Source organism: Pungitius pungitius, chromosome 17 (assembly GCF_949316345.1).
Source record: "Pungitius pungitius chromosome 17, fPunPun2.1, whole genome shotgun sequence".
Taxonomy (NCBI): domain Eukaryota; kingdom Metazoa; phylum Chordata; class Actinopteri; order Perciformes; family Gasterosteidae; genus Pungitius; species Pungitius pungitius.
Genome location: NC_084916.1, coordinates 17,820,860 through 17,842,920, shown reverse-complemented (window position 1 = coordinate 17,842,920; position 22,061 = coordinate 17,820,860). Strand labels below are relative to the sequence as shown.

The 22,061-nt window shown below is 49.4% G+C and overlaps 1 protein-coding gene across 3 annotated transcripts in view; it reads right to left on the bottom strand.

The window, feature by feature from the left end:
- Nucleotides 1–22,061, bottom strand: part of LOC119218936 (zinc fingers and homeoboxes protein 2-like) — a 42,989-nt gene that overhangs the window by 4,825 nt on the left and 16,103 nt on the right. For 2 of the 3 annotated variants that reach the window (XM_037473735.2, XM_062558451.1), the window contains one exon: nt 802–3,882. In XM_037473735.2, coding sequence (XP_037329632.2) covers nt 802–3,587 — 2,786 coding nt within the window. In that variant the 5' untranslated portion in view covers nt 3,588–3,882. Of the gene's footprint in view, nt 1–801; nt 3,883–13,202; nt 14,890–22,061 lie in introns of those variants that run through there. The other variant, XM_037473736.2, reaches the window with a different exon arrangement.

Genomic DNA, 22,061 nt, shown 5'->3' with positions numbered 1-22,061 from the left:
CAGAAACTCGTCTCCATAGTGACGTAAACTACAAAACATCTGGCATAAAAACAAACAAAATCAAATCTGCCAAATAATTTTAGAAACTTCAGGAACAAAGGTAACTGTCAATCATTTAATAAATATTTAAACTTCTAAGGTTGTGAATCCGATTAAACACAAGTGGGTCAGAAGTGGGACATTTTTTTAATTATGAGGAGAAACTCAAATCAGAAATAATTCAATTGAGGACGAGCACTTGATGTCAGGCTTCTATTAATCAAGTTTTACTTTGTGAAATAAAAAGTTTACCTTTAAGTAGGCAGCAATTCATCTCATTATCAATTTATCGATTCATCGTTTGGTCCCGAGACGCCTTTAAATGTTCGATTAGTCCACAACTCAAAAATGTTGATTGTAATATTAAACAAAACAGAAAATGCTGGACATCTCCACATTTAAGAGGGAGAAAAACACATTATATTTGTCTTTTCATTACTATTAAATTGATTATCAAAACAGCGGCTTTAAACTGTGAGATCAGATCCTTCAGTCTGGAGAAGCAGGACGGACTCATTACTGAACCCCTCTGAGGCTCAAAGAAGGTGCTGACGGTTCACAGCGCGGTCATTAAACACCCGCCCAAATGATGGCGCCGATATTGGTTTCCTGTTAATGGCCGCGTTATTTAGCCAAAGATCTCCAGAGCTCCGTTTGTGGGTTAATGTCCCGAAAACATGTTGATGTGGCGACTAACCTCTTCTTGGGTGTAAGTTTAACCGAACACGGCCCTTAGAGCAGTAAAACGACCCCAGCACCCACCTGCCAGCCAGCCGGCCCTGCAGTTCATCTCGTTGGCTGCTGAGCCAGCCCAGCTCCACCTCCAGCACCTTCCCGCCGCCGCCGCTGCTGCTGCTGCTGTGGACCAGGACTCCTTCCTGCAGGGCGCCGGTAGAGGCGTTCTCGGGCCCCTGCCCTCCTTTCACTCCGTTGCTGGGAAACAGCTCTGACAGCTCGGGGCCGCCGCTCTGCAGCCGGCCGTCGTTGAACCAGCGAGCGAGTTGGGCGCGTCCCGTCCTGCCGTCCAGCTGGCTGAACTCCTCGGGGCAAGGCCACCGCTTTTGAGCTAAATCGCCCATGAGGAGCGCCAGGGACCGGCCGTCCGGAGGCGCCGCGCCGGGGGCAGACGGGGCGGCGCCAAGTGGGCTCTTGAGACGGCCCACGCCGGCGCTGGGCTTGCTGGTCCCGTTCAGCTGGTGTAGCTTTGTCTTGGTGCCCATGGAGTTGAGCAGGGCTTGTTCCAGGTTGTCGCGTAGCGCTCGGCGCTCTACGAACCAGCTGTCGATTTCCTGGCGTGACAACCTCGTGGTGCCCGCCAGATTGTCCACGTCGCTGAGCGTGGGGAAGCTGTTGCTCAGGAAGTTCTCCTCCAGGACTTTCAGCTGTTCTGCCGTCTTTCCTTTCATCCTCTCTAGCAAGGGGAACTGGGTCAGCACCGAAGACTTTTGATGAAAGTCCGGTTTCAGCGCTGCTAGCAACCCATCAAAGTGTTGGACACCGTTGTGAGCAAGTGGGCTTTGATCCTGGGACCATTTTCCGTCCGTGCGAGACGTCCCGTTGGCCTCGGCCAGAGGAGTGAGCACCTTATCCCCTCTGGGGTAGCAGGCTTTCACCTCCCCTCCCTGCTGCTCCTTCCTGCTGTCCAGAGGGTGCCCTGAAAGCTGGGTCGGGGGTTTGCCCGGAGCACGAATGGACTGGATGATGGTCGGCCTCCTTATTTGTGGGGCAACGGGGGGGGAGTTTGGTAGCTTGTGATCGGTAGCTGGCACAGCGTGGGAATTCTGGTGCTTCTCTTTGGGAAGGATGGGAGCATTAAGAGGAAAAAGCATTGAGTTTTTATACGGCGGAGCGAAGATAGGCGGGGGAACTATCAGCGGCCTGGTTAAAGACTCGGGAAAGACTAAGGAGGGCAGCGAGACCACCGGTTTTGTTTTGGGTTTCCCAAACGTCGAGAGGACCTTCCCTTTGGACAGCAAGGACGGCGACGGCGACATTAAAGGCACGGCAGCGGGTGGCCTCTTCATCTCTGTGGCAAACACAGAACCTGCTACAGGTCGCTTCATCTCCACAGGAACCGGAGGCGGAGCCATCGGGAGGCGGTCTTTCGGCGGAGGAGGGGGCGGAGGGGCCATGAGGCCCCTGTCGTTGGCGTCACCGGAATGGGGAGCGACGGCCATGATGGGTCGCTTCGACTCTGGGCCAAACACCGTGGTCAGGTGAGTCGGCAGCGACCGCTTAGCAGGAGGACGGGAGCCGACTGCGACTCCGGCCGGAGGGTTGGCGCCGGCGGCCGCACTCAACCCGTTGGACACGGCGGTCCGCACGTGGACGAAGGTCTGCTGGGAGGGTTGGGCAGACGGCCGAGAGAAGGTCGTCGCAGGCATGGCGGTGAACGTGGGATGGGCAGGAGGGATGGAGCCGTTGAACATCTTCTTCCTGGCTTCTTCTACTTCCTCCGGGGACCAGGTGATGCCTTGCTTCAGCCGCTGGGTGGTGAACCAGACCTTGATCTGCTCCTCCGGGTGCTTGGAGGCGGCTGTCAGCCACGACAGCTCGGCGTGCGTTGGGTAGGGGAACTTGTTGAAGGAGGTGATCAGCGTGGAGTTGTCGTCCAGGGAGGGGTTGTATTTGGTGGTGTTCAAGGGAACGGCTATTTTTGGTACGGAGTTGAAGTTGGGCGGGCGCTTCAGCATCGGGGCGACGTGGGCGAGCCCCTGGAGGGCGGCGGGCTCGGGGATGATGACCGTCCCGTTGATGTTCACTGCCGTGATTGGATTCTTCTGGATCGGGTCGTCCCGCTGGCTCCTCGACTCGCCCCTCCGATGGAGCACCTGCGCATCCTTCTGCGTGGTCGCCGCGGTCGAAGGGCGAGCCGGAAACGCGCAGCCGGCGCCGCCATCCCCCGACCTGCTGCCCGCGTCGCGCTCAACTGACTTGTCCCCGCTTTCGATTGTCTGCTCTAAGACGGTCTGATTGTTCCGCTTCGTCCTCTTGAACTTGAAGTTCGACTCGCCCGGGTGCTGCCTCTCGTTGTGCTCCGTGAGCGAGTCAAACTTCTTGGCGTGGAAGTTGCAGACGGCGCAGAGGTACATGGGATTGAGGATGACGTTGGGGTGACTGGAGTCCACGTGCACCTTGAAGTCATTCAGGTGCTCCGTGGAGAACAGGCAGTATTTGCACTCATAGCCCCTGGACCGCTTCCTCCGGCACGCCGGGTTAGAGTCGACGTCTTGTCCGTCTTTCTCCTCAGTGGCCTCCTCATCTTCAACGACGGGAGGTTGATCCGTCTCACCTGACTGCTCCTCTTGTTCTGATGGCTTGAGATGCTGGTTTTCCACTGGTTTTGTGGCTCTCTGCTGGTCTGGATTCTCTAAATTCTCCTCCTTTGGATCTGGGCTCTTTCCTGCAGATTCAGATGCTGATTCTGATTGTTCTTTTCCTGACACCACCTGGTCTGCCTGTACTTCCACGTCCATCGCCGCCTCAGGGTCATCTTGCAGGTCGACCCGGACCATGCAGGGGGTGGAGGACTTTCTACGACTGGACATGATGGTTGCTGCTGGTGGTGGTGGTGCTGGTGTTGCTGACTGCGTTGAAGACGCCGTGTTTTTTGGCTGCTGCGGCTGCTTCTGCTGGTGCTGGCTGGTGCTCTGCTTCCCAAAGGTTCTCACTGGGGCGGATCTGAGGATTCTGGGAAGTGGGTGGAGTCGGAGGCTCCAGCCTGCGAGAGGCTGACGGGGAGCCGGCCCGGGACCGGCTGTGCAGCGGCGTCTCGCGCTCACTGGCAGTGTCAGCTGCCGACGTGGTCGTCATGAGAGGGCATCACGACAGCAGGGACTCAAGCTGAGAGAGAGAGAGAGAGAGAGAGACATGTTAATGCAGTGTGTGTTCAGGGAGCTGCACTGGAGGAACGTCCTGTTTGTTTGTGTGAAGTGATGCGCTGCATTCACCCAGAATGAGACAAAGAACGGGACGTAAGCGTGATGTGTGGAGGCAGAAGGGTGAAACACATCACTTTCACTTTTGTAAACAGGAAAAATACACTTTTGGGTCTATTTGTTTAGAACATGCGAGATCAACGCGGGAGCGAAGATAAAAGGAAGGAACATCAACAGAGATTTTTATTCCTACTTGGGTCACTTGTACTGAAAATAAATGCAGTCTCGTACTATTAAGTGCTTTGGATCAAATGCTCCTTCAAAGAAGGTAAGTTGGTTGTGAAGCAGCTAAACCCCCCCAGAGTTCAAATATGACACATGAATGACTGAACTTTTTATGAAGCCTGTGTCTTCTGATCCATCAGAAATATACTTATAAATTTATAACAACTAGATATTTATATATTTTATAGTTATCAGCGCAGAGGATCAGTGTGTGTTGCCATTGCATGGATTTTATATTATTTAAAATTGCTTAAAACTACCAAGGACCGCTGTGGGGAACTTATAATCACACTATAACAGTGCTTATAAAGGCATTATTAAAACAATGTATTATTAAAACGTTAATTATAATACATTTTGATCATTACAAAAAATAAAAATGTTAGAGAGTATGAGTAGTTATTGTTGTTTAAGAAGGAATGAATATTTTTTTTCTTCTTATGATTGACTGATGAAGAAGGCAAGTAAAATATAGTTTTAAAATATAGGACTCCTAATTTGTCCGTGGTAGTGACCTGTCAATCAGCGTTAGGCCCCGCCCTAAAGCATCCCTGCTTTATGGTCTGTTCATTCACTAAATGAACATGATGCTGCATTAAAGAAGACTGAAAACTAGAGACTGAGACCATAAACCCATGTTTACAATGTTTACTGAGGGAATAAATCAAGAGAAAAGTAGAGTCATTTCCTCATAGACGTCTATGGGAGCAGAGGAGTCGCCCCCTGCTGGTCACCACACAGAAGTAGAGTCATTTCCTCATAGACTTCTATGGGAGCAGAGGAGTCGCCCCCTGCTGGTCACTACCCAGAAGTAGAGTCATTTCCTCATAGACGTCTATGGGAGCAGAGGAGTCGCCCCCTGCTGGTCACTACACAGAAGTAGAGTCATTTCCTCATAGACGTCAATGGCAGCAGAGGAGTCGCCCCCTGCTGGTCACTACACAGAAGTAGAGTCATTTCCTCATAGACGTCTATGGGAGCAGAGGAGTCGCCCCCTGCTGGTCACTACACAGAAGTAGAGTCATTTCCTCATAGACGTCTATGGGAGCAGAGGAGTCGCCCCCTGCTGGTCACTACACAGAAGTAGAGTCATTTCCTCATAGACTTCTATGGGAGCAGAATGACGCATTATTGCATGAAGCTGACAAAGCGAGAACCAGAAGTTAAAAGGAATAAACAGAATAAAAACAACCTCACTGAGAACTCGCTGCGCCTGAAATAAAAAAATCGCTGAATCCAAGATCCATTTAATCAGGACACGGCGTTCCAGGCCGATCACATGTGGACGCAATAAACTCAAGAGTCCACCGCAACTACAAAAGAGCGGGAAAAAAAGTCTCCAAACCCCATTAAAAAAGACATTAAGCGCCTTTCAAAGGTTCGAGCAAAGACAACTTCACAGGATAATTAGAGCGTAATCATGTAATAAGAGAGACTCAGCGATGAGATCTCCTGACAGCCATCATGCACACAATGAACGAGAGAGGGAGGGAGAAAAGGGGGAGAACAGGTGTAAGTATATATGGGAAGAGGGGGAGGAAACAAGGACAATAAAAGCAGGACAAATGCATGTAGACGCCAGAATGAAAGAGTCTGCGATAAAGAGACCAAGAGAAAAGAAAGAGGGAGGAAACACAATCTAACGCATTCGTATTAAGGAAATATCACAAAAGTCATGTGACAAAATGACTTTTTGGTGCATTTTATATCTGCAGTCTTTGAAAAGGAGGGGGAGGGAGGGAGGGAGGGAGGGAGGGAGAGGGGGGGGCACATTTGGCAGAAAAATGGAGCAGTTTCCAACACTTAATTAGTCCCGGCCAAGCTGTTATTTGTCCCCAGTGTCACTTATGGTTGGACATGTTTCATGCTGAGGGTCCAGTCTGATCCGATGTGCTTCATGAGATCGACTCCCGCCCAGAACACCGGTTCTTCACCATTCAACCTCAGTCCGAGTGGGACCCGATCAACCTAAATATTCTCCTCGGCTCCGATGCCCTGCCCTCGGCCCCCCAGGACGCGACCTGCTTCCGTCTGGTTGGGGTGCGTCTGTGACCCGGTTGAGGTCAGAGGTCAGAGGTCAGGCGGTTAGAGGCGTCGGGCCTCTGAATGAAACCTTTGTGTAACACGAGTTGAATTCACTTGAACAAACAACTGGTAGATTCTGCCAAATGAAAAAAGGGTCAAAACAGAGAGATGATCTGATGTTTGAGAAGATGAGGACGTCCTACTTCTGACGGGTCGTCGACGTGTATATGGAATATTGTGGGGTTAGTGAGATTAAAACAAAATAAATCCCACACAGAATAATTACTCTACTAACATTTTTTGATGGGTTTACACTCTATTTTAATACATCGTCGGCTCTGGACCAGGAACCAGAGTCCCGCCCCGTGGTTACAGGTCCAAGTTTAAACGAGGGAACCGGCTTGAACTTTCATTCATGGATTATGAAATAAAGTTGTGACGCATTGAGCCTCAACTCCAGATAATATAAAATGTGTTCTACTTCTGTTAAAACTACTCTGGAAGAGACCCAGATGGTGCCGAGGTGAAGAGACATGAAACAAGAGGGACACAGTGTAGGAGGAGCAGAGGAGACGGGATCGGAGGGCATGGCGTATAGGAAGAGGAGGAAGAGGAGCGTGTAGGAGGAAGAGGAAGAGGAAGAGAGAGAAATAAAACCCAAACAAATACCATTTCTCCTCGTAATCACTCGTACTGCATTTGTGTCACATTGTTCTGAGCTTTAAGTAAAAAAATAACAAATCCGCAGCCACGATGACGACGACCTGCCACTCCAAACCAACACTAAAGCATAGATCGAGGGGGGGGGGGGGTGATGCTGCCGTGCGTCTCTGTGACCATCAGAAGCCGCTCGTCTGGGCGCCGTTTCAGCAACGCCATCCTGTCAGGCCTCAAGCCTGAAGAGAGCGGATCTGTGAATCTAATCTGCAATGTAAGCCGGTACAGATCAGTGTGTGTGTGTGTGTGTGTGTGTGTGTGATTATTTGTGATGCTCCAGTGGGGGGCGCTATGGAGCCGCTCGGAGCTAGAATCAGGGTGAGTTAGTATTGGACCTTGTGGTCGTGGTTCCCCCCCGGATGAGGAAGAGTTCACAAGCATATCACACTCTCTCCCCCATCAAGGACAAAGCCCCCCCCCCCCAAAAACCCTTCAATCCATCCATCGACTCAAGGACGACCTGCAGGAAGCATCGCAGAGGAACGAGGTAATGAAATGACAAATTGGGAGGACGAAGCAAGATGTGAAGGCAAGTGGTCTGACGGGGGGGGGGGGGGGGGGGCAAGGGCAAACAAGAGGGGACAGAAACTCAGAAAGGAAGCCTCACCCCCCCCCCCCCCCCCCCCCGATACAACATGTCCGTAAGTTTTATCACTGCAGTACCGTCAGGCACGTTAACATCGTCTTACCCCGGGGGGGGGGGGGGGGGTAATGTGTAGACGAAGCACCCAAAGGAAAGACGAATTCGTCTGGAAACTAAAGTCGTCCCAGATTTGGTGTCCCCATGCCCCCCCCCCCGAGCCCCACTGCCAGCTCACTGTGTGTGTGTGTGTGTGTGTGTGTGTGTGTGTGTGGAGATGCTGAATGATTGATCAAAGGACGCCTTTGTGTAGGCACCTCGTGCTGCTAATGCATCATTAACACAGCTGGCAGTATGACCCAGCTCTTCTGGGGGGGGGGGGGGGGCTATTTCCAGCCTCCTCTTAAGCTTATAGATGCAAATCTCACTGCTGGTTACATAAGACCCTACAGAAAGGACGTCATGGGGGCTTTTTACCTCAGGTAGTTTCGGGGGGGTCGGGAGGGTTTAACCTCAGTTTGGGGGGAGAAGTCCTTTTCTCCTGAAAGATAATCTGTTGAAACGTGGCTCTGAGCAGGTGCTACAGACACAGCCCCCCCCCCCGAGCATCCCCAGGGGCCCGCTGGCGACCCCGAGAGGGCCCAGCGCCCCGCGTTGAGAACCGTGGAACTCTGAGGCCAAACGGCACTTTAAACATGAGAGGTGCTGAGGGCCTGCTGCATGTTGGGGGGGGGGGGGGGGGGGGGAACAAAGCCGGCTTTTCAACCTTGAGAGAGAGAGAGAGAGAGAGAGATTTCAGGACTCGGGGCGATCGACGGAGCGACGCTCGAACCGCTGATCTGTCAGCGGATGTCTTTCAATCCTCCGTCTGTCTCCAGTTACTGAAAGACCACCGAAGACACACACTGTCCATCTGGGGTCAAACACACACACACACACACACACACACACACACACACGACCATGAAATGTGAATGAAACAGAATTAGCAGTATTAAAGAACTTCATCAAGGCCAAGGTCTCTGTCCCAAAAGCCCCCGAAACACACACACACACACACACACACACACACACACACACACACACACACACACACACACACACACACACACACACACACACACACACACACACACACACACACACACACACACACACACACACACACACACACACACACACACATCAGCGGAGCAGGTAGATAAATAAATAAATAAATAAATAACGCCGTCCTTGGACGTGTGAACATTTGAAGGAATATTGACTTCTTTGTTGTTGCTGATGTTGTTTGTTTTTTTTAAACGAAATAAACTTTTTTTAATTCTTTGGGCTTTTAGTTTTCACGTCTTGAAGCTCGTGACTCTCCTGCCGTCCTGAAACATAATGGATGCAGTGAGTCATTAAAAAGTGAAAAGGCGAGTATGGGGAGAAAAATTAGGGAAAGACACAGAGAAAGACGGAGGGAGCGGCGCTTCATTTCCATGGCGTTACCACGGCAACGGCAGCACAGGAGAGACGGCGAGGTGCCCTTCTGCCGTCGCAGAGCCTCGCCGCCGAATATTAACCAGCCCTGTATGCTCAGGTGCTAATTAGGGGGGGGGGGGGGGGGGGGGACAGGACAGGACAGGAGGTAACAAAAGAGACACGGAGGAGGAGGATGGAGAGAAGGGTGAGGAAGAAGGAGAAAGAGGGGAGGTCAGGAGAGGGCAGAGGATGGAGAGAACGAGGAGGAGACCAGAGAGGGATGAGGAGAAGAGGAGGAGACCAGAGAGGTGGACAAAAAAAGACATGAGGAGGAAAAGGAATGAGATAAAGCCAGGAATCCTAAGGAGGTACAGAAGTGGGGAACAAGTAAGTAAGAATAGAACATGGAGGAGACAAGGAGGCTCAAGAGGATAGATGAAAAATAGAAGGAGAGTAAGACACCAAAGAGGAAGGAGGACAGGAAAGACAAAAGTGAGAGAGAGAGGAGACGCAAGGAGAACACATAAGGGGAGAGGAAGCATGGGGGAGTCTTGTCTCCTCCGAGCCCATCAGAGTGATCTGCTGCGCTCTGATAGGTCAGAGGAGGACGAGGAGGACAAGGGAGGAGAAACAAAGGAGATTAAAGGGAGAGACAGAGGGATGAAGGAGAGAGAAAGTGTCCTCATCTGTATGTGTATACATACAGACGCTGTCTGCACATACATGTGTGTGTGTGTGTGTGTGTCTTGCCGGCATGTCTCCACATCACGTGTATGAGGACGTCTCTGTACGTGTGTCCTCGGCTAACACGCGATGCTCTATGTAGGTCAGCCGCGTCCAGCAGACACGTCACGCGTGTGTTAAAGCTGCAGTTAACCTTGTGAAGGGGTTATTTAACCATGTGAGGTGTAGCATGTGTGCTAATGTTGTAGCATTCCACATGCTACAAGGCCGTTACTGATGTACTCACATTGAATGTAAAATGTTACTTTGTTATTTACAGACCTCCCCTCAGGTTAGAGGCCAGTGCGTTTCTACGGTTACCAACGCCGTCTGTACGGTGCATTAAAGGACATTCAGTAACAGGACTGTCATTAGCTTATCAGAGATAAATGTCAATATTGCAACATTTTTTCTTAAAGATTACAAATTTAAAATACAGCTGAAGACTTATTATCATGAACCAATGGAAGATGACGTTATTATATGATATTAAGCCTTGTTTCTGTCTTTTGCTGCAGTAGCGTGTTGCTTTGGTTCTAATCACGGTTCAAACTCGGTACGCTTGCATTAATATTTACACCTCAATAGGGGTGACGTATGCCACCGATTGTTTGTCGTTGCCATGGTAACTCGTATCATGGCTCCTTTCATGCTGCCCTCAGTGCACTCACAGCTGATTGAACCAAATCTAAACAGCTGCTCGGAAACCCAAAAGTTTAGAGTTTAGAGTTTGACTCAGTTTGTTGAACCTCCTCCTTGAAACGGAGCCCTGGTCCCATCGGGCAGAAGAGCCCCCCCAGTGTTGGTTTGTGACCCAGAGGCCCAGTGAGGCTTCGAGGAGGCGATATCTGGATCCACATCCACTCATTAACGCGCCATGTGACAACATCTCGCTGATGAAACCTGGGAGAGAGCAGCGCGCCTCGTCCGTTTCCATGGCAACGCACGCCGGAACCACACGGAAGGCCGATTGAGCAGCTGCGCTCCGACGAGACGCGTCCTGCGCGGGGAGGTCGGAGGTCAGAGTGGGTCTTCACCACCGCTGAAGGGCCCTCGAGCAAAGGAGGGTTTTTTTTTCAGGGGGCTTGAACCTCTCAACGCTCCCCACTCAATCTCCAAGAGGCGGCCGAGGGAAATCAAAGTTAAATAAAGAGAATGAAAAGAAGAATTAATAAGGAGGAGAGAGAAGGAGAGCAATCAGGAAACAGAGCTGGAGCAGGAGGAGGAACATCATGAAGGACCTCCACGTCAGCAGGTTTCAGCCGCCTGAAGCAACGAGAGAGAAACGCTGATGAAACTCCACCTGATGGAGCTCCAGATGGAGCAGCGTGTTCTAACCCCGTGTATCATTGATCAAACGAGGCCGTGGTGTCACGCTTGATGAGGTCGGCGTCCTGCTGAAAGCACGCCGCGTCCCCTCGGCCCGGGACCCCGTGTTCCTGGTGACTCCAATCCAAACAACGTCCACATGAACATGCAAAGCCAGCCGTATGCTGAGAGCCAATGAAGCCTGGGATGTGTGTGTGTGTGTGTGTGGGGGGGCACTCATTAAGGCCGCACGGGGGGTCAAAGGTCGTCCCTCTAGAGACCCCTGGACACTGAACCTTTCTGCAGGCCCCCGTGACCTCTGACCCCTCAGCTCAGAAAGAGAAAAAAAACAGGGAGGAATACCCCCCCCCACACACACACACACACACACACACAAACTAAGCCGCCCCTCCTCATAGGCTAAGCTCTCCTCCATTTGGTTAAATGTTTTGTAAAAGAGGAGCCACTCCAGGGGAAGGAGGCGAGGGAGGAAAGGAGGGAGGAAAGGGTTTAGGGGGGGAAACATCAAAGGAAATCGGAAGGAGGGAAGAGGAGGGAGACAGGAATCAAGGGAAGGAGGATTAAAAGGGTGAGGGAACAAAAGGAGGTGATGAAGGAAAAAGGAAGGAGGTAAGGAGGTAGGACTAAAAAGGAAAAGAAGAGAAGGAGGATGATAAACAGGGTGGTGTGAGGAGGGTAGGAGATGAGTAAAGGAAAAGAGAGGGAGGGAAGAAGGGTGGGACGATTCCTAGAGGAGGGTGGAGGCAGGGGGAGGAAGGAGGAAGGAAAGAGGGGAATTTAAAGGAGGAGGATTAAGAGAGAAAAAAGATGGGAGGAATACATTTATTCAAAATTAGGATGCAAGGAAGAATGAAGGAGAAGGAAGGGAAAAGGAGAAAGGAGAGATGTAAGGAGAGAACGATTGAAACAGGACGAGAGAGAAGAAGATGAAGGATTAAAAGAGTGAATGAAGGAAAGAGGAGACGATTCAGTTAAAATGGAGTTGAGAGGAATAGAGGTAAGGAGGAAGGAGCGAAGTGTTAGGAGCTGAAAGGAGAGGAAGAGGAAGAGGGATGAAATGGACTGAAAGGAGAGGACCAAAGAGGAGGAGAGGAAACAATGGAAGGAGGGGAGGATTGAGGAGGGGAGGGAGGTAAGGAAGGAAAAGGAGGTTAGTCACGCAAAAGAGGAGTAAAGCCGGAGGGAGGAAATGAGGGAGGAGAAGATGTTTGGGCGGGAGAGGAGTAATGTATGGAGGATTAAAGGGAGAATCGGCAGGGGAGGAAGGAGAGTAAAGGAGTAGGAAGTTTAGAAGAAAGTAAGAGGAGTAAAAAGAAGAGAAGAAGACGGGGGAGAGGAGGGGGGGAGGAATGAAGGGGGGATTAAAGAGAGAATCTGGGGAGGGGAGGAAGTTAGTCACGAGTGAATGAGGAGGAAGTGAGGAGCAAGAGGAGTAAAAGAGGAGGAATGGAGGAAGGAGGCCAAAAGAATGGAGCAGCTCATCTCACGGAGGCTGAATTAATTTAAATCTCATCAGGCCGCCCTCTAATACCTTATCAGTTCTGCACGGAGACAAGGGACGTAATCGCATTAGAGCCGCCACTCTGCTCTAGTGCACACACACACACACACACACACACACACACACACACACACACACACACACACACACACACACACACACACACCTGTGCTGGTATGTGCTGCATTAATACACAATCACACACATGTACTAATGTGAGCACGCTATAGCTAGTGTGTGTGTGTGTGTGACTTCATGCTGAGTGTGCCTTAAAACCAAAACACACACACACAGAGCGTGAAAATATTCTCAAACATCACGCATGTAGAGACACACACACACGCTGTCTGCGTGGATGCACATGGATGAATGTGCACACACACACACACACACACACACACACACACACACAGTTGTATGGAGCAGTAGCCTTCCAGTTACCTTCTAGGGGAAAAGGCTCATGGGAAGTTATGCGCCGTGATGTTGACTTTGGCTGCAGGACGAGCAGCTTTACAGCCCTGAAATGTACGTGTACACACACACACACACACACACACACACACACACACACAGAAAGTGTGCACACACTGACACACACACACCCTCCCATAAGACGTCTGGAAACACTTGCCGTTGTCCTAGGTGCGTTTGTTTTTCATACCTGCGGCCGACAGGACGGACGTAAAGGACCCATCTTTTCAGTGGGGGGGCGACTCGGGTCCTGCAGCCAGCGGCTCCGAGTCGATAAGCAAACGGCGTTCTTCCATCGCACGCCGCCGCGGCTTTTCTCGACCCGTGCTTCTGGTGCGTTTGTTTGAATTCCCTGCAGATAAGTGGACCAAAGGTCTGCAGGAACCTGCAGGAACCTTCAACGCAGTTCACACCTCCAAGTACTTTTACACAGAGCGCACCAGCCAATTGTGTTGTTAGCACTGCTAGCCGTTAGCTTCTGGCTCTGATAGCATCAGACCTGCTATTAGCATAAATACAATGTTTGTGTACTAATACTCGTGAAACTACAACAGCCCCCAGCCGTTAGTATCACTACGGCGACGTGGCGTTAAACATGACACGCGTTTAATGTTTATTCAAACTGTCAATTATTAACATCCCCGTGTTGGTGTCCTCGGAGTAACGGACGCAGTGGATCAGACGTGTTGACCAGAGAGGAACAGAAGGACAGATGCGTTCATCTAGAAGGACCCACACGCATCATGAGGCCGGTCATGTGACGGCTGAGAGGAGAAGAGCAACAAAGAACTCTTGAAGTGTGTAATCGTGGTGCTAATTGCTTGAATTAGCGTGCGCGGTAAGCTCCTCCCACTCCTCTCACACAGGCCGCCGGAGGACTTCCCGCACGGCGAGCTCATACCTATTTTTTACAGCGTCTTTGTTTGAGGATGAAAACGCTTCCAAGGACCCAAATTTCTCTGTGGATCCAGAAGTTATCGGAGCTTCATGAATGAGCTTCATCTCCACAAAAAAAAAAAGGGCACCGTCCATTTAATTTGTAATTTGGCCCCAAGCGAAGGTTTGATGTTGATGAAAGGGACTCGATTTGGCTCATAAATACCATTAAATACTGGCTTCAGTGCATTTTTTTCTCTTCGATCCAGACATCTGGAAATATATTTATATATTTTTGTTAGAACAGAAACTTTGATGTTGGTGTGAGATAAATCCTTCATCTCAAATGTGACTGTGCTTTGTGATCACTTGATCTGAAAGCTTTAATTGGTGATCAATTATCAAGATAAGAGCTTTATTATTTATACTCAAACGCAGATTTGGTCAATCATTGTTCTTTGTGATGATTGAGATGTGAACTACGGTCACAGAGCTTCTCTACATCTTCTATTGAAGGACGATGCCTTTCATGTGGTGTGTGTGAGAAAGTGACCTGAGCTTTTTCTCTGAACAACTTCATGTAATGTAAAATCAGAAGTGGACGTTGTCATGGTGACGGCACTCGTTGGGTTTTTAACGACAGTTTTGAAGGGTCAAGTTCGGCGTTTCGGGTGTCGCCATCTTGTTTGACAAGTAAGTACAGAGGAGGACGAGGAGACGCCGTATAGATTCCTGGGAGAGACCTGTCAATCACAGCAAGCCCCGCCCTAAAGCATCCCTACTTTATGGTGTGTGACTCTAAATGGACCTTCATTCACTAAATGAACATCATGCTGCATTGAAGAAGACTTGAAACTAGAGACTGAGACCATAAACTCATGTTTACAATGTTTACTGAGGGAATAAATCAAGAGAGAAGTAGAGTCATTTCCTCATAGACGTCTATGGGAGCAGAGGAGTCGCCCCCTGCTGGTCACTACACAGAAGTAGAGTCATTTCCTCATAGACGTCTATGGGAGCAGAGGAGTCGCCCCCTGCTGGTCACTACACAGAAGTAGAGTCATTTCCTCATAGACGTCTATGGGAGCAGAGGAGTCGCCCCCTGCTGGTCACTACACAGAAGTAGAGTCATTTCCTCATAGACGTCTATGGGAGCAGAGGAGTCGCCCCCTGCTGGTCACTACACAGAAGTAGAGTCATTTCCTCATAGACGTCTATGGGAGCAGAGGAGTCGCCCCCTGCTGGTCACTACACAGAAGTAGAGTCATTTCCTCATAGACGTCTATGGGAGCAGAGGAGTCGCCCCCTGCTGGTCACTACACAGAAGTAGAGTCATTTCCTCATAGACGTCTATGGGAGCAGAGGAGTCGCCCCCTGCTGGTCACTACACAGAAGTAGAGTCATTTCCTCATAGACGTCTATGGGAGCAGAGGAGTCGCCCCCTGCTGGTCACTACACAGAAGTAGAGTCATTTCCTCATAGACGTCTATGGGAGCAGAGGAGTCGCCCCCTGCTGGTCACTACACAGAAGTAGAGTCATTTCCTCATAGACGTCTACGGGAGCAGAGGAGTCGCCCCCTGCTGGTCACTACACAGAAGTAGAGTCATTTCCTCATAGACGTCTATGGGAGCAGAGGAGTCGCCCCCTGCTGGTCACTACACAGAAGTAGAGTCATTTCCTCATAGACGTCTATGGGAGCAGAGGAGTCGCCCCCTGCTGGTCACTACACAGAATGACGCTTTAACACAAGAAACTTTGACTTCACTTTAAAGAACCGGCTTGTTGACAAAATAAGTTATTTAGAATAATAATAGTTAATGTTTCTGGTTCTTCCGTCAGCTTTATTTCATTCGATGATTTAATTTTTAATAGAACTATATAAAAAGTATAGCACTTCATTCATGCGGTTTTGGATGTCTTTTTTTTATTTCATTAGTTATTCATTGATCGTCGGTTGATTTGGAGCAGTTTTATTTAGTTTACCAGCCTTTGTGTAATGTCTCGGCGGGTGGGGGGGGGGGGGGTTATTTATCCCAACAGACAGCAGAAAAAGAAACTTGACATCTACCTGTCGAAGCAGCCGTTTAAATAAAAGGCAAAAAATGAAAAGAAATAAGAATGAGTGTGTCAGGCTTCAGGTTGGCATGCGAGCGATGAAAAGGCCGCCGATTGTCACCAGAAATTATTCATGTACAAACAAATAGACGCTGGGGGAGGACGCGGCAGTTTGGGAGGCTTTTGAAAAAACAATCAAAGGGGGGGGGGTTATGAGACAAAAGCAGGAAAGAGGAGATAAGGATGAGGAGAAAGTTGGTAGAATAAACATTATAAGGCAGATAAGAGAAAAGAAAGAAGGAGACAGAAGAAGAAGAAGAAGGGAAGGAAGAGGAGGAGAGAAGGAGACAAGGAGGAATGGGAAGGAAACAGATTCTTCAATCCAAAAACCAAATCAGCACCAATCGGAGGGTTTCTAATCTCTTTTAATGATCTGTCCCTGTCCTTGTTTTGTCCCCATCTTCTCCCTGTCCACGTCCCGTCCATCAGACATCAGGAAGCCAGCAGGTGAGGCTCATTGAGCCTCTTCAGTTCCTCCTCCCCCTTTCTCCCCCTTTGTTATCGCTCCTCTTGTTATTCCATCATCTTTTTATCTTCCTACTTTATCTTCCACTCGTTCCTCTTCCTTCCTTCCTCCCTCTCCTCTTCATCACCCTCTCTTCCTCCCTCTTCATCCCTCTCTACAATTCTCCAGCTTCATTTGTCCTCCATCTTTTTCTGTCTCCCTTCTTCCTTCTATTCTCTTCTCGCCTGTTGAATGAACAAATGCATCTTTTTTGTTATTTGTATTTATTCCTATTTTTTTGTATTTCATAACTCCCTTTTTAAAATGTTCTCCTTTATTTATTTTGTGTACTTTTATAAAAAAAAAAGTCCATAATACAAATCCTTTTTCATATGTTGACATTAGTCATTAAGTATGAAAGCTTCCTTTTAATAACATTTAAAACCTGCTTCCTGAGCCTCGCATCTTATTTTATGTTCCTGAAGGAGCTTTAGTTGCATCTTCTCATTCAGGTGTGCAAACGTCAGCCCAACGCAAGGATCGTGATGATCAATAATCGATCAGCATGAATCAGTCTCAGCGAGACAAAGAGGCAGACGGACCTGCTGCTTTTTGGTAGAAATAAAACACACCCAGAAAGCGACACACACACACACACGCAGACACACACACACACACGCAGACACACACACACACGCAGACACACACACACACACGCAGACACACACACACACGCAGACACACACGCAGTTTGAAGTACTGTTTAGTGGATTTTTTTTGGATTTTCCTTTTCTTTTTCTTTTTTGGGCAGGACGAGCAGGGTAGCGCTCTTTCCCTCCAGCGACCATGGGACCCGGCGCGTTGCCATGGCAACAGCCCAAACTGCACCGGAGGAGTGATTGAGGACGGGAGAGGAGGGGGGAGAGAGGGGGAGAGAGGGGGAGGGAGACTTATTTGCTCCAAGAACAAGGCCTTCTGATGGCGACTTTTGTTCTTCTCCACTCAATGTGAACAGTGTGTGTGTGTGTGTGTGTGTGTGTGTGTGTGTGTCAACAAGAAGCAGAGAGGATTCATCTTAAATGATGCGTTATTACAAAGAAGGTGTACGTGTTTGGGGATGGGGGGGCGGGTCCTCATGAAGCTGCTGATGTGATGGAGTCAGGTGGAGAAAAGGTGAATCCAGCTGGATGGTGAGTGGAAGTCAGCTGGAAGACTTCATGGAGGAGGACTGGGGGGCAAGATCCTGAAGAGATTTTGTAGTGGGATTTTAAATTAGACACCTGAAAGGAAATTCACTATTCTACATATTTCTTAGTCGCTTTTTGGCTGCGAAAAACACTTTATCTTTTGTTTGTTTAAAGAAAACCTGCTTAAATGCTGATTTAATTCAATTAAAATCTCACATCAACATGTTGAATTGTGAGTAGCAGCGTATGAAGCACATTACATCATTAACAGCTCATGCGGATGTGTGAAATTCAACATATTGGTTTCACCATGTGTTTGATCAAGTTGCATCCTCTGTAGTGACCAGCAGGGGGCGACTCCTCTGCTCCCATAGACGTCTATGAGGAAATGACTCTACTTCTGTGTAGTGACCAGCAGGGGGCGACTCCTCTGCTCCCATAGACGTCTATGAGGAAATGACTCTACTTCTGTGTAGTGACCAGCAGGGGGCGACTCCTCTGCTCCCATAGACGTCTATGAGGAAATGACTCTACTTCTGTGTAGTGACCAGCAGGGGGCGACTCCTCTGCTCCCATAGACGTCTATGAGGAAATGACTCTACTTCTGTGTAGTGACCAGCAGGGGGCGACTCCTCTGCTCCCATAGACGTCTATGAGGAAATGACTCTACTTCTGTGTAGTGACCAGCAGGGGGCGACTCCTCTGCTCCCATAGACGTCTATGAGGAAACGACTCTACTTCTGTGTAGTGACCAGCAGGGGGCGACTCCTCTGCTCCCATAGACGTCTATGAGGAAATGACTCTACTTCTGTGTAGTGACCAGCAGGGGGCAGTACTTTAATTGAAACATCTAAAAGCAGTGTTGAGGTTTCACATGAAAAGTCAGATCCTGACCACGGGCCCTGGGATGACCTCAGGAACCTATCACAGACCACCAGGACCTCCAGCCGTGGCTCCTCGCTTCTCATATTCTCCTCCAGATGTTTCAACACGCTTTCTGAGTCGGCGAGCAAATCGACATCTGGACGAGATATTCCTCGCACATCGGAAAAGAGACGGCGAAGAAGTGGGCAAAAAACATCGTTGACGACGAAGTCGAACATCTGGAGGGACCAGGAAGGACGGGACGCACTGCTCCTCCAACGACTGGATCACCCTGAGAGCTAAGGTCCAGATGTGTGAAGGGGGAGGAGTCACCAGGTAACTACGTGTGTGTAGTTTATTATATACTCTATGAGTGTGGCTCCCTTGTACTTGGAGAATAAGTGACATTCCATCAGCCACACACACACACACACACACACACACACACACACACACACACACACACACACACACACACACACACACACACACACACACACACACACACACACACACACACACACACACACACACACACACACACACACACACACACACACAGAATAGTTTGGCTGCACATCCTGTCCTGCTTGTTTAAGCTCCACACAGAAACACCAAACTCTGTTTCTTTGTCTCACTTTCTCTTTTTCACTCTGGTTTGTTCCCTTTGTTCCGCGTTCTTTCACACACACAAACACACACAAACACACTCGTCTATGTGGACAAAGCTTTCATTCACTGGAGGTTTTGTTCAAGCGGCCTGCAAACAGAACAATAAGACTCAGATGATCCAGGTCCGACCGCCTGGTTTCTATCTCTGACTGACTGGTTTCATTTGCTGCCTGTGATTAAAGTTTAGAGAACAGTGCAGGAGGTTTACTGCCAGACTGTGACGCAATCTGTGTGTAAGTATCTGCTAAGTGGGTCTGTGTGTGAGTGTGTGTGTGTACATTCAGCCTCCTGATATGATGCAATTATGAATTAATGTGTGTGTAGCTGTGTGTCTATAGATTGTCTACATGTACATGTATATGTGAGCACAGGATGATGCAAACACACATACAGAGTGTCTGTGTGTGTGTGTGTGTGTGTGTGTGTGTGTGTGAGGGGGTGTAATACCCCAAGTGTGTACACTGTTGATGTGTGAGTAATTGTGTAAAAGCAAGTGTGAAAGAGAAAAAAAGTATGAGTGTGTGTGTGTGTGTGTGAGAGAGTACTATGACAAATGCAAAAAGGAAACAATCTTCACAGGAGATGTGTGTATGAGCAGCAGGGGTGATGAGTGTGTGTTTGTGTGTGTGTGTGTGGACCAGCTGGTGTTACACATGTGGGGTCTCCTGCAGAGAGACAACTCCTACGGCAGATCTTTGCCCACATAGTGTGTGTTAGAAACTTTAATGTGTGTCTGTGTGTGCAGTGTAGTGTGTGTGCAGTGTAGTGTGTGTCTGTGTGTGCAGTGTAGTGTGTGTCTGTGTAGTGTGTGTGCAGTGTAGTGTGTGTCTGTGTAGTGTGTGTGCAGTGTAGTGTGTGTCTGTGTGTGCAGTGTAGTGTGTGTCTGTGTAGTGGATCTAATCCAGTAAAGAAACGGAGATCCGATGGAGTCAGAGGTCATTATCAATCACACACAGCACCCACTCACAACACTTAATCTGCAACACATCCCGCACGCGCACGCACGCACGCACGCACGCACGCACGCACGCACGCACGCACGCACGCACGCACACCTCTTCACGGGAACACACAGAAACCCTTGGGAGAAGCAGACAGAGGACGCCGTGTGTCGGTGAAACTTCTTGTCATTGAACATCTTGTTAAGTCTTGAGATGGCATCACACAGAACATTTATTAGTACTATGCTAAGCTAGCCACAGCAGCTAGCAGCTGATGATGGAGCTAAGTTCCTATTGGGTGAAAGTCCTCAACGCTGCGCTTGGATTGGTTGGTCTCAGCTCAAAAGGGGCGGGGATTAGCGACTTTGTTTGGCAATGAATTCAAACAGAACCATCCAACCCCTGGGAGGGGCTGCTGAGAAGGTATTAAAGTTCCTGTACATGCACTGACCCCCCCCCCCCCCCCCCCCCCCCCCAGGAAGAATTACTTGGAGAGAATCAAGTTGTTGTTGCAGAGAAAACATCTCTGGTCTCTCAGGGACAATTAACAAGTGTAATGCCGTGCAGATGTGGTCTCGGAGCAAAAGGAGGCTTTCAAAGAGCGGACGTCACACGGCCTCCTGGACGCCGTGAGCAAAGTCCTCATGTTTCATCTGCTGGGGTCAGACCTCCTTGGCTCTCACATTGAGGGGATTTAGTGTAGAAGTTATCATGCTCCCTCTCTCTGTCTCTCCACGCAATGATTCATCCCGAAAACACACATCTCCACCAGCGTTCGGTACGTCAGGTGGTTTCTGACTCTACACACAAAGACCATTATTCACCACAGGAATCAACACGCCTCAAACAGCCCAACATGTGGAGCCGGCTGCCAGCTGTTGCGTAACAGCTGTATTTCTCCTGTGGGCATGCACACAAATACTTGAACCAGGTCGACTCCTTTGACCCCCGAGGTGCTGCGTTTTTGTGGAGAAAACTCAGAAGATCTCAAAGAAGAGCGAGACAGATGAGGGAGCATGATTTCATGTGTGCGTTGTGTTGTGTCACCTCCTCCAAAAAGGTGGAGGAAAAACCCTCATTGTTGTAAAAACATCCTTCTGAAGAATCCAGGAGTTTTATCTGTAACTGAGCCCAGCTTAGCCTGCTAGCATGCTAACACTTAGCTGGACCACAAGTAAAGCTAAGGCTCCTATGGGGGGGGGGGGTTAGCACACATCCACCTACACATCCATCTTCCATCCATTTTAAACACACATCCACCCACCCACCCATCCATCCTACATCCATCTACCTATTCATCATCCATCCTCCACCCACAAACATGTTCATTCTGTTCTGCTCACAAAGCTGCACTTAGGTTTGGTTTCATCATTATGTGCTCAGTGGCACACAATCGATTTGTTGATAGAATGTGCGTTATTTGCTATAATTTGTTACATTGGTTACATCAGTCTGTGCCGTGTAAAGCCGGACAGGAAGCAGTTTGTGCTTCTTAGCGTTATGGATTGATCAAAGTCAACATAAAGAGAAGAAGAAGACGCCTCCAGTCCCATGGGGACATTCCAGAGCTCGGCATGTGTCAGATATTCCCAGAGTGCCGCGGTGTAAACGCAGGTCGGGAGAACCCTCCGCCATATTTAGCGAGTTTGGCGCCTTGGCTGGCGGCTGTGTGCTCATCCCGGGGCGGAGAGGCGAGTTTGACTGATGCTCGGAGCAGATTGCATCCCAGCAGGGGGGCAACGGAGACGCTTTACGCACCGCCGCGCTCCCTAAACGCTCCTAACGGTGGCAGCGCTCCACCTCGTAAATTTGGAATAGTAATTTTTGAAAATTTCCCAGCAGTCTATCTCCATTTGGCCCGAGCTGGGGGAGCGCTTGATATCGGTGAAGTATCGGACTCACAATCTCAGCTGAGCACCGCTTTTTAATTTAGAAACCACTGTACATT